This window comes from Opisthocomus hoazin, chromosome 8, assembly GCF_030867145.1.
Source record: "Opisthocomus hoazin isolate bOpiHoa1 chromosome 8, bOpiHoa1.hap1, whole genome shotgun sequence".
Lineage (NCBI taxonomy): Eukaryota > Metazoa > Chordata > Aves > Opisthocomiformes > Opisthocomidae > Opisthocomus > Opisthocomus hoazin.
Genome location: NC_134421.1, coordinates 10,814,370 through 10,829,493, shown reverse-complemented (window position 1 = coordinate 10,829,493; position 15,124 = coordinate 10,814,370). Strand labels below are relative to the sequence as shown.

Here is a 15,124-nt window from a genome sequence, read left to right as displayed (position 1 = left end):
TAGAACCAAACTAGGAGAGGCAGGTGCCTCAACCCCTATCTGCTCATAGCCTAACCCAGAGTTAAATTTCTCCTGCTGAGCAGTAAGAAGGACAAAGAGCGGTGGAAGGTAGAACAGAGACGTTGTGAGTAGTGTGTTCTGCAGCAGCAGGTATTTTTTGGCAAGAGGAGAGCCCGCTGTAGGAGTAACAGTCACCTTCTTCCTCCTCTGTGTTGTGGGAGTGCTGCTGAGCAAGGTGGGAACTTTCGCTGGCCTACAGAATGAGGCACCTTTCTTTTACAGGGACTTGTGACTGTTGCAATAGTTTGAAAAATCTGTTTCTGTATATAAGAAAGCCACCAGATTAGTCCCACTAGGTGAATGACAAGGCCCTCTAACTGTTACATTAATATAAAGCAGTAAGGGGACATGTAGAAAGGTGTAAAATATGACCTAGCCTAATGTGGACTGTCTGCAAAAAGATACTGAAAATATGTGATCCCTTTCTGCAAAAAACAATGAAGACTATAATCTATCAGTCATCTTTATCAATTCTGTAAATTGCCAACAGCTGACTCTGTTGACTCAGGAGGTACTTATGATATACAAAAACATGGAACTATTAATTCAGGCCCTTAAAGCATATTGACCAGAGTGTATCAGGCTCACCTATAGCATGTCACTGTTTTATTGTAGTGCACCACTTTTCTGTCTATCCATCCTGTTTCTTGTTTAAAAAGACTATAAATCCTTTAGGGATAGACATATAGTTTATGCAGCACCTAATAAAGACACGTCCTGAGCAGCACAAGTGTAACAAGAACTACAGTTATCTAATTAGATGACTGTAATAATGTATCAAGGACAATTTTCTAAATGCATGCACACCTCTATGCTTTTGTTTGCTTACCTAAAGGAACAAAGGACTTAGACGGCATACTTGGTTTGGAAATGCCTATTGCGTTCACAGCAAAGACGCGGACCTCATAAGCAACACCTTCAATCATCTTCTTTGGCTCAAAAGTTGTTTCTTTACACAGTTCAAAATTCAACCTCATCCACCTGGAGCTTTGTTTCTTCTTCCTTTCAATGAAATATCCTATTGACCAAATAAAATTTTATTATAGTAAGCGATGGCATAAAGCTCAATAGTGAGAGGTCTGTTTTTTGACTGTCAACAGCATCTTTCCTGGATACACCTCAATATCTACTAGCCTCAGAGTGGTTTAGGGGTTCTTTTCAAATTTTTCCTATTGCAAACTATCTGGTGGTCGTCTATTTGGCTTTCATCGCCTTGTACAAGCTTTTTTTGGGCTTTGCTTACAACACTGCTGTACCTAGTTCAGAGCAAAAAGGGCCTGATTCTGCTGGCCTCTGGGACCCTCTGACTTTCCTCTTGGCTCATGTATTAGAACATATATGTATTAGAACATATTCCCATTTACTCAGTAAATTGTTTCTGAAATCCCTGGGAATATTCGAACAGGCTAACTGCTCAAAGTTTGGTATTAGAAGAGGCTGTCTTTCAGGTACTAGCATTGATAATGTGTCAATATACAAAAAGACAAATCTTAAAGCATTAGAAAAACAGGTAAAGTCAAAGACTGGGTAGAACATGCTTGCAACTGGATACTCAGAGTGCAGCTCTCCAGGGCCTGAGCTAAACTCTGATCCTCTGATGTCCATTATTTGGAGTTTGTTTCTTTTGTCTGTATTAGAGCATCACCACAAAAAAGAAAAAGAAAAGTATGTACCTAAAATGGGTGATCCACCATCATTTGCTGGAGGTTCCCAGGTCATAATACACCAGTCTTCACCCACCTCAGTCACATTTGGTGCCTGAGGAGGATCAGGGACATCTGTTGTAAACAAAGTAAATATTATTAAAAAAATATATATGTCTTTCTTCTTTTTGCAAAGGCTGAAATAAAAAATGTCAAATAAGAAACAATCTGAATAGTTTTTGAAGTGCAACAGGAGCCCCTAATAAGGAGAGAGAGAAAAAAGGTCTTTGTGGATCCTGACAAGTGGTTAGGAAGGGAGAAGTGCCAAGCTCTTCAGCACAGCCAAGACACTTGAGGGGCACTTGAGGGCATATGATAAGACAGGGCCCACAGCCACATGGAGAATGGAGAACAGAGAGTGTTAAGGGCAGCCGGAGGCAACTGCACAAGTTTGGCCCTTGCAGCGTGAGGTGGTGGCAGGGCGATAATTAACTCCTATTTAAACCCCTTCAGTAACACTGGACCTTAGTATCCTTGCACCTCAATTCCACATCTGAAAATGGGAAAAACCAGGGAAATGGAAGCTCTCTGAGAATCTACAACAGTTTGGTAGCTAGGGAGGACAGTGTCTACAGAAGAGACCCTTCAGATAGGGGAAGAAGAGTTTGTCTCTTGTTGGGGAAAAGGAAGCTTTCTGAGAATCTACAACAGTTTGGTAGCTAGGGAGGACAGTGTCTACAGAAGAGGCCCTTCAGATAGGGGAAGAAGAGTTTGTCTCTTGTTGGGGTGCAGAGAAGTAGGGTTCTTCAAGGAGCACTTGTTGAAAAGAGCTGTGATAAAAGACATGGCTCATGTGCGCAGTTCCACATCACTTACCAACCACTTTAATGTTGATTAGAGCTGTGTCCTCTCCAGCTTCATTCTTTAACGCTATTCTGAAGGCACCTGAATCTTCCCTCTCAGCTGTATCGATGACCAGACAGCTGCTGTCTGGGTATGTTTCTGCCCGTATTCTTCCACTATCTGTGATCCACTAGGAATCAAAGTCAGCAGAGGGAAAAGTCATATTTTCTGGATTTGAGAATCAAAATGCTCAAAAATCAAAACCCAAATGCAGTACAGGGCACTTCAGCAGAAATACTAAAGGAACCGTAAGAAAAAACACAATAAAGCTCAGAATTTCAGTCACCTAATGATCAGAAAAATGGCAAATTAATGGAGGGACAAATAAATAGCTTTAAAATACGGTAATTGTTTAGTACTCAGTTCAGCCATTGCGTGTCAAAAGAAGAGGCATGAGGCTTACTGGTCCTGTGAGCAAGAACATGCTTTTTTCAACACTACTTGTAATTAATTTGATGTAAAGAGAGTAATGGATTCTCCCAAGAGTTCATTTCCGATTCGTTCAGTTTAAAGGTCAGAGTGATTGTAATGGTCAGTAGTTTGTCCTCACAGGTTTCAAATGCTGGCACATATTTTGGAGTAAGAGCTCTCCCAGAATATTTCCCTATTTGGACAAGTCCACAGTGATGATACTACCATTAATATTTGAAAAACAGCAGTCAGAGATTTGACCATATAGGTCTGATGAATCCAGTACTAATAACATGTTCCAGCTTCCATATACCACAATGAAAATTTAAATGTGAGAAGTGGCTTTTTGGTGTTACACAGCCAGGGACTGATCTATGCATTAAGACAGCAGATGCAAGACACCAATTACCCAGGCTATTGTTTCATTCAAGACTTGAAACTCCATAAGAATTTATCATTCATTTTCAAAAACCAAACTATACCATGGCTTCCTGTCAAAACCTGGCAGCCATTCTGGGCAGTATGTGCAGAAGAAGTAGCCATTTGGCAGATTTTCACTTGTTTTCTGCTGCATCTCATATGTCCCTCTCCTTTATAGTTTATTTATAGCAAAATCATATTTTTTTCCTTCATTAGTTTCAGCCTTTCCTCAAAAACACCCAAAAGATACTAAATAGTATTTATCTGTTTTACCTGTCATTTTTGAGCGAGGAGAGTTTTTTAGATGAAATGCATTTCCTCCTTATTTTCTGCCATTAAAATCTATGTCTTCACAAGGCTAAAGGTTATTTTTTGAAGGAAAAAGCCCCTTGTTAAGCTAAAGAAATGTGCATAATGACAATGTACCTTGTCTCCTTTACTCCACATGACTTTAGGAGTTGGCTCGCCAGAGATGGGGATCTCAAGACGTAGTTTGCTTCCTGCCACTACTGTCACAGTGTTGTTTTCTCCAAGACCATCCAGGTGGAGCTTAGGAGGATCTGAAAGAGGAGAGATTGTCCAAATTTGCAATGTGGCTGCCACTCTGAGAGTTCAGCGATCTGGCACAGGTCTGCAACATAGAGAAACATGCTCTATGTTTTGTATTTTCCTGGTATTTTTAGTCGACTGATTTCTTGTTCGGAAGAAAATTTGTGAAGAAAATGTCTTTTTGAGAAAATAGGTGTCTGATGAAAAATAAATCATGGAACCATAGAAATTTTGGAATACTAGGACTATCAAAAAACAAAAAATCTATCTTCCTGAGGCAGAATTATGTACATTCAGGTAGATTCTAAGAGAGATTTCCTGTAAGTGGCCCCTGAGAATTTCCATTGCAGGCTTTCTATAACACCTTTTACCGTGCTTCAGACACTTTTCTTCTCACAGTTTAGAAGTTTTCTTAATGCAAATCCTTTTTCTGAAAATGAAATGGTCACTTTTCTTGTACCCTATGTGTGTGGAGAACAAAGAATATCCTCTTACAACTTTTTTTAAATGTATTGGAAGTTATATTGGTGGGCATACCCCTCTAGTACCCTTTCCCTCTTCATTTCCCCTAAACCTTACCAATTCTTTTTCTAACACAGGTATTCCACTGCTTTCAGCTTCAATTACAGAACGTATTTTCTAAAAATTTTGTCATTTATATTGCTCTTCTTTTGACTTCCAAGTTGCTGGCTGCAGTTAAAAGCCAGTGAGGTATTGTTGTGGGAAGAGTCAATGCCTTGTTTTATTTTTGTTTGAAAGACTGGATCATTAACAAGCCTTCTGTTTTGCTGAATGAATGAAAACTGACCAGAAACATTTTGCACTCTAGATATCATTTAGCATATTTAGGGAATCGGTAGATATGTACCTATTCTACTAATCTTTTACCAAACTAAACCACATTTTGCAATGTCAACAAGCTAATTCGTCAAAGAAGAGAACACTATATATCTGCAAAGAGGATAATAACAGTGTTTTACACAAACTTCAGTAGTTGTTTAGGTTGAGGAATTCAACATCAAAAGCCTCCCCTGGGAGCAACCCCAGGCTTCTAAACTATGAGCAGATCCTGAGCACAGGCAAAGCGCCGTCTGACTAGCTCACTTGCCCTTTGCCAAAGCAGAAGGTCTGTCTTCTCTGGTAGATGCCTGCTCAGAGGAAATAAACTGATTGTAATCAAGGGTATTTCACAATGCTTTTAATTCCCGAAGGTCAGAGAAAGAGATGTGACATAGAAGTCATTGTGCCATATACTTACCCACAACATGTACTTTGCATGGAATATTAATATTATAGGCATCTGGAACAAACATGTATTCACCCTCGTCATCAACAGCAGCGCTTGCTATAACAAATCTGTGGATTCTGTAAAAAATTGAAAAAGAAATCAATGTAAATGATTTTTGAAGACTGCTTAAAGCTATAAGGAAAAATCTGTGGAAACTTGAAGAGATCTGTGCTAGTGTGTAAAATTACTGACTAAAAATAATTTGCTGGCTGCTTAGTGGTACTTTAGCTTATTAAATACTGTGTGATTTGTACAAAATATTGAGACAACGACCAAATAATGTAACCAATTCTAGTATTTTTTATTTGAACACAGGAACAGAAAAATACAGGAGTGTAACCTCTGGTACAGGGACTCTGTGCTGTTGCCATTAGATGGTAATTTGGTCGTTCAAGAAGAAATCTTTAGGTGATCTCATTGTGGGAATATTCTGACTTTTGTTAGACTGTGACGGGATCCAATCTACTATTTGTTTGCCGGAATAAAGAAGTGGGTGAGCAAAGCACGTGCTGTTCTTACTGCCTAACTGTGTCTTCCAGTGCAATGATATTTTTGCTCTCCTATGACCTGCTGTGGCTAAGCTTTGTTCAAGGTAGGACTTACCTCTGTGCCCTTCCTGCTCCCCTTTCCCTCACCTCACCCTATGGGCCTACATGGGTTGTGGGGAGGTCCTTCACCTTATGTCAGTCCAAGGGGTCATTGCACAGCTTGACACTTGCCCCTTACTGCGACTTAGTGAGCATTACGGAGTCCATGCAAACATTTCATAGCCTGTTTAGGACCATCTTCACAAGTGCAGTTACCAGCTGTATGAATGCTCTGCTAAGCTGAAGTGAAGGGTATGTGGTTAAAGGTAGGACTTGTTTTGGGTTTTTTTTTAGAACTGACAAACTTTCCATCAAAAAGGATGGATCATAAATGCAAAGGGACCTGACATCTCCACATACTTGCATGGGCAGAAATACATGGCTGACACGAACAGAAGCTATCAGAAAAACAGACACTTAAAAGCTATACATTTATAATAGTGTGTAACAACTATTTTACCTTACTACTTAATATCCCATACTAACAGCAACAGCAATGTCAAGAAAAATTAATAGCTTGAGCTTAGACGGATCAAGGATTTGATTATTGTCCTCTGCAGTCAAAAGACATAAGATGAAAGGGAGCAAGGAGACATGGCTTTTATGATGATAGAAATAAATATTTGAGGGACAGTGGTCAGGCTTGATTACCAGATAATTCTCAGTGAGGTAACCCACATATTGGCACATCTCTGCAGTGTCATGCCATCAAAGTCAAGTCAATACGCAACAGGCTTACCTTCCTTTGTGGTAAAGCTTTACACGATCACTAGCTTCAACCAGTTGCCCATTTTTGTACCATTTCCCTTGCACGTTCTCAGATATCTCACACTTCAGATGGATTTCCTGTCCAAGCCTCACAGTCTGGTCTTGTAGTGCAAGTGATATCTTCAGTGGTCTCACTTAGGAAAACAGAAGCAGATATATTAATATCAAACAATGATTCTGTCACAGAGCTGCTACTAGCCATCACAGTAGTCTTCAAATCAGAAAAATGCCTTCAATAATAAGGTTCTCAAGTCGAAATACCAGTAATATGTACATGTAAGCTGTGTAAATTAACCTCTTTTCACGTAGTCTGATGCCTTAGAAAGGGTGATCCAAGATACCCATGTCCTGGCTGGGGAAACGCCATGGATATTGCCAGTAGAAGAACTAAGCCCAGGAGTGTAATTTGAATGTTGTTCCCTCTCTGGTGTTTAGGTGCTGGAGGCAGGGTGTTTCTATCCTCCAGAGTCCAGTAAGAACTTTCAAGAAGTGGAAGACCTGTGTCCCCAGACCTATGCACTAGAAGGGATTACAACCCACCTTTCCTGTGATCCAACAGCGATCTGACTGCTCTCGTACCTCTCCCAGTGGATCTGAGATGATTTGGAGACTTACCAAAGTATTTCATCAGAAGTGGGGACTGTAGTTCTCAACCTGTTTTGTCAGGCTGGTAGCAAAGGCTGACTGGCCAGTAAGATTAACTTCATACACTACTTGTTCTCACATTTGCTAAACTGCCTTAACTCATCCTACAAATACCCACAGACACTACTAGCTTTTGTAAAACTTGAGTTTAAGAACTGATGCCCCAGTTCACATCCACTTTCTGGAAGATTAGATGCTGTAGACCGAGGTCCAGGCTGAACACACAGTACCATCTCTACACAGTAAATATCCCTGGCTATAATCCGACCTAGGAAACAATGAGTGACGGGAAAGGCACTGTTTTATGGAAAGCCAGCTGGAAAATCCTCAGAAGAAGTTGCATGAAAGGAAAGATGGCGGAGCTCAACAGCCACAGAGAAAAATTTCCAACTTGATAATAGCACAGCATGAATTTGTTGTGTTTAGGATGCCAATTTGTACAAAATAGTTTTTGTATTACAAAACAATGTATATTTATGCATAATGTATGAGAATTTTAGAGGATGGGCACATACATTTCACTAAAAAACACAGGTGTTTTAAAGAGATATTGCACAAACAGTACTGAGGGAGATACACAGTCATGTGTTCAGGCCAAGTGACCCTGATGCCTGTTAACAATATGCCTAGTTAACAATATGCCTAGTTATAGAACTGCTTATTTTTTTCCAGCTTAGGTTTTTTTTCTGATTTTCGCTAAAAAAACTTGGTTTGGCTTTCCTATGAAAACCTGAAAGGATTAAAGAAAAGCAGATACTCCCCTTGAAAATTTTACTTTGTTGACCTGTTATGTCTTTGGATTGATAGCTTTGATCTTCATCTTAACGGCGTGACAGGAAGTTTTCAAGCAGGACTAGTTAACTGCCTGTTACTGCAAAGAGTGTCTAAAGGAAAGTCACTGTTCTGGACATTTGCAGCAAAGAAACTGGTGCTGAAGTTAAGTCTCCTTTTAAACCTCCAGAAAAAGGCAAGCAAATTATTTATTTCTGCATGCTACTAAACTGCAACATACAAATGCTAGAGCAAGACGGGTGATACTTACAATCAACCGAAAGCTTCGCTTCTGATTGGCCTCCAGTTGTCATTACCGAGTAAGTTGCATTGTCATTTTTTGCAGCTTCCTCTATGATCAAAGTGTGTTTTTTACCCTCAACTTTGATTCGATATCGAGATTTAGGTTCATTGGTAAGTTCTACACCATTCTTAAACCTAATGGAAAACAAAGTGATTATTTTTCCAATGGAAGTCCTGTGCAAAGAAGACTCTCATAGACTGAAACTTCCAGAGAAGACTTTTGTCCTGGTTTTGGCCGGGATAGTTAATTTTCCTCCCAGTAGTTGCTGTGTTTTGGATTTAGTAAGAGAAGAATGTTGATAACACTGATGGTTTTAGTTATTGCTAAGAAATAAAGGACTTTTTTCCATTTCCCATGTTCAGCTAATGGGCAGGTATGCAGGAGCTGGGAGGGAGCACAGCCAGGCAGCCAGCCCAAGCCGTCCAGTGGAAATATTCCATACCATAGACAGTGTGCTCATTTTATGAATGGGGTTGGCCAGGGGGTAGGGATCCTCTTTTTCCACGAGTTTGAACTTTTTTGTGAGTTCGATCTTTTCCACGAGTTTGAACTTTTATTCTGGGAGTTCCGCAAAATCCATGGATTCTGCGATCGCTGCTCAGGGACTTACTGTGAATCGGTCATCGGGAGTGAGAAAAAATTATACTGTCTATTGCTTGTTTTGCATCTTCTATTAGTATTATTAGTGGTAGTATTTCCTTTGTTGTCTTATTAAACTGTCTTTATCTCAACCCACGAGTTTTATCTTTTGTCCATTCTCTTCCCAGTCCCACTGGGGGGAAAGGAATGGGTAAGCTGTCTGGTGCTGAGCTGCTGGCTGCTAGGTTAAACCACAACAACTTTAGAAGATTTAAGGCACAAGAAGAGGTTAAACAAACTCATGTATGAATGTGTAAGGGTATTTTTGCTGTTGCTACATTTTTTTAACCATGTTTTCTTGAGATTTTCGTAACAATTTTCAGGTTTACTGGTATAGAAAAAGCTGCTCACATTTTTGCCTGCAATTAAAATATTCGGGTTTTATTCTCAAAGAAAACAGTATCTGTTCAAAGTGGGGCTTACCATTTCACATTTGCATCGTCCTCAGACACTTCACAGCTCAGTTCTACTCGTTCACCAACATATGTACTAGTATCCTCCAGGCCTTTCGTCACCAAAATTGGAGGATCTTTGGAAAGAGAAAATTATAGATTTACAATTTGAGAGAAAAAAATAAGTGAAAGAAGTTTTCAAAATTATGCTATAGAAGACGATACTACTTTAAAATTCTAGTATCAGTCTCAGTGCAGCTTTTTCTGCCTTAAATCAGAAAATTGATTTCTCATTAAGATGCTAGTAGGAAATATGCTAAATGAAAAAAGAATATTTGTTCAGATTAATACCTGCCTCACATCCCTTTTTATTGACAGTTTGTGCAGGCAGGTCGACATGAGAGGCTGACATTTGCCTCTTGCCTCCCACAGATCCTCCACATAAAGCTGCATTTTCATTAGGTCCTGTTGCCCGTTACGCACAATAAGATGGCCTGATGATGTGACGTGGTGACTTTATTGGCTTAACCCACTCCTGCTGTCAAAACTCAAGTCTATTTAATAGCAAGACATTGTACAATAGTTATGATATTTATCGGGGCAATTGGCTCCATTATCTAAATAGCCTTCTGAAATATTTGATTTTTTTTTTCTCTCACTGTTAAATTTTGGTTTTCTGTTTGTTTTGTTGTACATGTGAGTAATGCCACAAATATCAATAAGACTATCAGCACTGTGGGAGCAAAAAGGGTGAAGAAATGGCCACCATTCATAGCTTTTGATAGAGTCTTCCCTTAAATCTGTGCAGATAGAATGAAAACCCACTGCTAGAAAGCCTCATCTGAGGGTACTTGAAACAGATCAGTTGGACCAAGATTATCAGGGTCAGCAGGTATCTAAGTGTGGTGTTAGGGAAAGCCAACGCTTTGACAAGCGATTCTCCAAAATGGTTTTAAACCTATAAAGGGGACGATAGCCCCAGTAGATCGCAATACAGAGTATGAAATCAACCATATCCCCATTTCAGAGTTTTCATTAAATTACTAAATACAGGATGAGAAAAAAAACGGTCAGAGATCACCAAAATACAAAGTGATCCTACGGGCTGCTAATACAAGTACAAAAATATACTGAACCAGATCCTCCCTGTTAATTTCTGTTGCAGTCAAAGAAGCCACACCAATTTACAGCAGGTGAAACAGGAGCAAGCTGATGTAGTTACCTCTCACAAACAGTTCTGTGGAGCATTTCTCATCACCAGCTGTTACGTAATAGCGAGCATCATCTGTCATCGTACAATTATTGATGAATAAAATTCGCTGGTTGCCTTTGTGCTCAAAAATGTATCTGTTTGAACAGGAATGCAGCAAAGATACATTAGCAAAACTGTTGGGCCCCTTTTATGTAGAAAGTTCTTTAGGGATTATTAGCAGTGAAAATTCTGGTTTTTACATAGAAGTGGAAAAAATTGCCCTGGGAAGCAGTTTCCAAGATTCAACAGAACTGTCATAGACTTTTTAGCAAAAAGAGCTATAGTGTAGAGTGACAATGAGCATCTTCTGGCTTGTTACTAAATCCCAGGCTTGGGTGATACGAAAAAATAATAAAAAAAAAAAAAAAGAGCAGGCTTTGAAGGATGCCAAATAAAATGGAGTCTGAAACTTTAGATGAGTAAAGATGAAAATAACCAGTTACAAGACACCATCCTCATTCCAACACTCTTAACATTTTTGTGAAGTGTAATAATAGCCGAAGTTAAGAAGTTAATATTATTGGTAGGCCAGATGGCACAAGAGATCAGTAATGGGATATGGGGTTTTGGTAATGGGATATGAGCCTTTCACCTTTATGTCACCAGTTTAGATCTGCTCCAGGTTTGTAACGACCAAAGCTCATTAGCATCAGACAGCTGCTTCAGCAGCCTGGAAGAAATGCAGTGGAGGATTCAGTCCAGGTCCTTCTGCTGGAGAGGGATCCATGTAGCTGCCTGTGAAACAGTTCTGAACTGCTCATGGCAGATATAGTGGCTATAGAAAAGGTACCCTCTTTATTATGCATTTTTTGTCAGCTATGATTATTAATGGAAATCCTTTTACTACTCTTTCACAGCGCCAGAGGAGAAAGTTGCTAGGATCTTGTGCTGCTGTGAGAAACACTTGAGGAACGTTACCTTGTTGTGCATTGCCAGTTGCACATCGTCATTCCTAGCTGTGTCTGACTATGGAATGGGGTTTTCTGCATGGGGTTGTGAGCGCTGGCTGTGCCCACGCTAGGGACTGGCCTCAACTTCCAGCCATTGCTCTACCTGTACTGAGGTGTCTGCACCTGAAAAGCCACTTCTAGATAAAGCCAGAGAGTAAACCAATATGCAGGTGATACAGGCGATGAAGCAGCTTGGGTACACTAAACCTGTCGCACATGACTTTGAGCTAATGCAGCTTGTTGACTGCAATGTGAGCGTTAACTGGGTAGTGGAAGGTGGGACAAACCTCTCTTCCCTTTTCTCGGGTGGTTTATGAGCCAGGTGGGTAAGTATGTGATGTTAAACATCTCTCCTCTTAGCAGCCAATTACTGCAGAAAGATTCTGACCTCCTTCAGACACAGGATTGAGGACAACTGGTTTATTTACTCACAGTACTTTTTTTAAAAACTACCAAGGAGGAAATGGATCCCTGTTTTGTTGAGGTTCTTTAATTCTTTTCTCTTGAGGTGAAGGAGCCAATCTGCATTAACATTTAGCATACAGTGGACTCTTCTGGGTCGTGAGCAGTAGAGCGTCATTTGTATACTTTTTGTGTATAATGAAATTCAGAAATAAAATGGGTGCAACCCAAGCAAAGAGATAGATCTATGCAACACACTTGTCAAGGAAGTACATGCGGGCCCATTTTATTGCTTACATGCAATAAAACCACTTACTTTGCACTTGGTCGTATTTCTTGGCCATTTTTATACCACTTGAGTTCCACTGTTGGATCTGCTAGCTCCACCATGAACCTTACTTTACCTCCTTTGTCCACTTGATAAGCAGGATCAAGACCTTTGGCAAAAGCTGTTGTGGAAGTGAAGTGTTATTATAAAAGAAGATCAGGAAACAAGAATATAAATGCTGAAATGACATTGCATAAGTCTCATCAAAGCTGTCAGAATACATGCACGCAATGTTCTGCATCACTCTATATTCTTAGGCTAGTCCACGTGATCAGTTTATTTTCTGAATAGAGGAAGTGCAAAGCTGTGCAGATCTGATTATCCTGACCGAGTCTGAGCTAGTGTCTCTTCATGACTTTGCAACGTGACTGTGTCCTGAACAGGGTTGGGTACGCGTAGGACTGACAGCTTGCTGAGAAGTGCTATGTCCGAGTAAAATGGTATACAGCTGGTGCCATGGAATCATTTACAATGAATCTGTTACAAAGGACTTCTCTGTTAGCACCACCTCCCAAGTTAACAGGGAATTTTAAGCTAAAATTCCTATTGAGTAATAAACACATTAGTTCGTCTACAAGCCAAATTAGCTTTCCTGATTCTGTACGTTGCAAGGTGTACATTGCAGTTCTGCTTGCGACAAATGTTACAGCTGCAAAATGTTTGCAATAATATTTGAAAGGAGGTGAAAGTTGTCAGCCTGTGAATCCTAAAGGGGCTTTTCAAACAGATCCTCTGAGATGTGCAAGTGTAGGCCAAGTTGTTCTTGGCAAGGTAAGGCCAAGTGCAACTCAAACATTTCAGAACACTTTAACATCAACATTTAGATATTGCCAGCTGCAGAAGTCAGACCCAGGGGAGCAGGTATCTGTGGTTCAAAAAAAACGATGCCTCAAACAAATTGCCCACAGGTAAGTAATCAATTTCTGCTCAGGTTTATATCATGCATGTGTCTGATTGCAGGAGACTGAATATATCGACACAGCAGGAGTAGAGTTATTAAATCTGAAAAGGATTTTGTATTTATCTCATTGCAGTGTAAAAGTTTCCAATTTTTAATAAAGGTGGTATGAGGGGAAGAACACCCCTGCTCTCATCCGGTCACTAACTCTAGACATTTTCCCCAACACCTAGACCCCCTTCCTGTAGGGAAAACCCTGTCCACTGAAAAATTCTGATATGGCTGGCAGCTCTGTCCTGCTCAACAGGGAAATGGGGAGAGGGACCAGACAGACTGATCCCAGGTGCTGAGAGATGCCCTTTTCCCAGTAAAAAAATCAGGCACCTCCACATGATGCACCTGTGTAGGGAGCAGCTCTACCTGCCTGCCTCAGCTTCCAGCCCTCCTGCAGACTCCTGGGGGAAGGCGAGGAGTTTCCCTGGTCTTCGACAGCTTAGAGAGCTCCACTGGATACAGAAACTGCCCCAGTGGCCCAGCCAAAGCTCATCAACTCCATTTCTCCCTCCCTCAACTGTGGCCAGAATAAGATATACCGGCAAATGAAAAATATAAATAAAAGTTAATGTGTAGTAACATAACACATATTATGATGTGAGTTAATGGATGAGGAAAGAAGGTACATCAGACAGCTGAATTATAGCTGGGTTTGTGGTGAATTTCACCTACACAAAAGGGACTCCTCCAGGAAACCAGTGGAGCCGCAGATGCAAATATTGCATCCAGTTCTGAAACGCTTTCCAGGAACAAGCAAATGCCACAATAGTATAATGGATAGTGTGTTGTATTTATATGTGTGCGTGTACCTATTGTGCAACATGTGCATATATTTTATATACCCACACATACATATAAACACATAGCTATATTTATGTATGTATTATACCACTCATTCAGTAGGGTAGATGGGGAAAGACAGGCCTGAATGTCCTCACCCAACACAGTGTGGAAGGTTTTTAGGACAGCTGGGATTTCAGAGGAATGTCAGATGAAGTGCAAAATGAAATTATGAAGAGCAAACAAACTGTTTGGAGTGACCCTGTTTTATAGCAGAAGATATTAATGGTAACGCAAGGTCTAATTTCCATACTGTTTGAGCAGGTAAAACCTTTCCACACAACTGGGGGACTTTATTCCATTTGGAACTACTATTGGACCAAAAGGCAGAGATGCTTTTGGTAAGAACTGAATAGGATGGAGTGTTTACACTAACCACAGTGGACCAAAGCCGCCTTCTGATTAACTCCTTGCAATAATAAGGCTTGACATGTAGTGTGCAAGTCCCCTTACATGGAAATGAAGCAAGTTTGGGTTTTTAAGGTGGACAGTCATCTTTGACTACTGAACATAAGAATGTTCTGCCTTATCCATACCTGCACTCTTCTTCACTTCCCTGCGCATGCGTTTCAGACGCTTTAACATGCCTCTCAGGTCAGTGATACCATACTGAAAAGCAATCTTCTCATATTCACTGGGATTCGCGTTCTTCAGGAGCTCCCACACATCTACCTCAGGTTCTTCCTCCTGCTGTTTAATTTCCCTAACAGTAGCAAAACAAAGTTATGGAAGAAGAGTTAGCGAGGCTTTATCACACCATAAAAAAAGGTGAAGCTAAATCTATGGTGAGGTTAGAAATGTTTGATCAAAATTTGAAGGCCGCCATCATATTTTTTTATTTCACTCACTATGAGTGGAATAGCTCAGAATGACATTCACACCTTACTTTGCACTTCTTCAAGGCAGAATTTGGATATGAGTTTTAATTTCACCTTTTCTGATGTAATCAGTTATAAGACTTTTTATGTTGCTTCATTATGTAAAAAACCCAATACAATCTGAAAACGTAGTACTGCAATA

At 40.2% G+C, this 15,124-nt stretch overlaps 1 protein-coding gene across 2 annotated transcripts in view; it reads right to left on the bottom strand.

Annotated features, from left to right (window-relative positions):
• Nucleotides 1–15,124, bottom strand: part of MYBPC1 (myosin binding protein C1) — a 122,315-nt gene that overhangs the window by 22,873 nt on the left and 84,318 nt on the right. For both annotated transcript variants that reach the window (XM_075428586.1, XM_075428584.1), the window contains 11 exons: nt 14,641–14,807; nt 12,301–12,433; nt 10,603–10,727; nt 9,412–9,517; nt 8,317–8,483; nt 6,601–6,763; nt 5,245–5,351; nt 3,864–3,997; nt 2,580–2,736; nt 1,734–1,838; nt 890–1,078 (listed from right to left, as the gene is read on the bottom strand). In XM_075428586.1, coding sequence (XP_075284701.1) covers nt 890–1,078; nt 1,734–1,838; nt 2,580–2,736; nt 3,864–3,997; nt 5,245–5,351; nt 6,601–6,763; nt 8,317–8,483; nt 9,412–9,517; nt 10,603–10,727; nt 12,301–12,433; nt 14,641–14,807 — 1,553 coding nt within the window. The remainder of the gene's footprint in view (nt 1–889; nt 1,079–1,733; nt 1,839–2,579; nt 2,737–3,863; nt 3,998–5,244; nt 5,352–6,600; nt 6,764–8,316; nt 8,484–9,411; nt 9,518–10,602; nt 10,728–12,300; nt 12,434–14,640; nt 14,808–15,124) is intronic.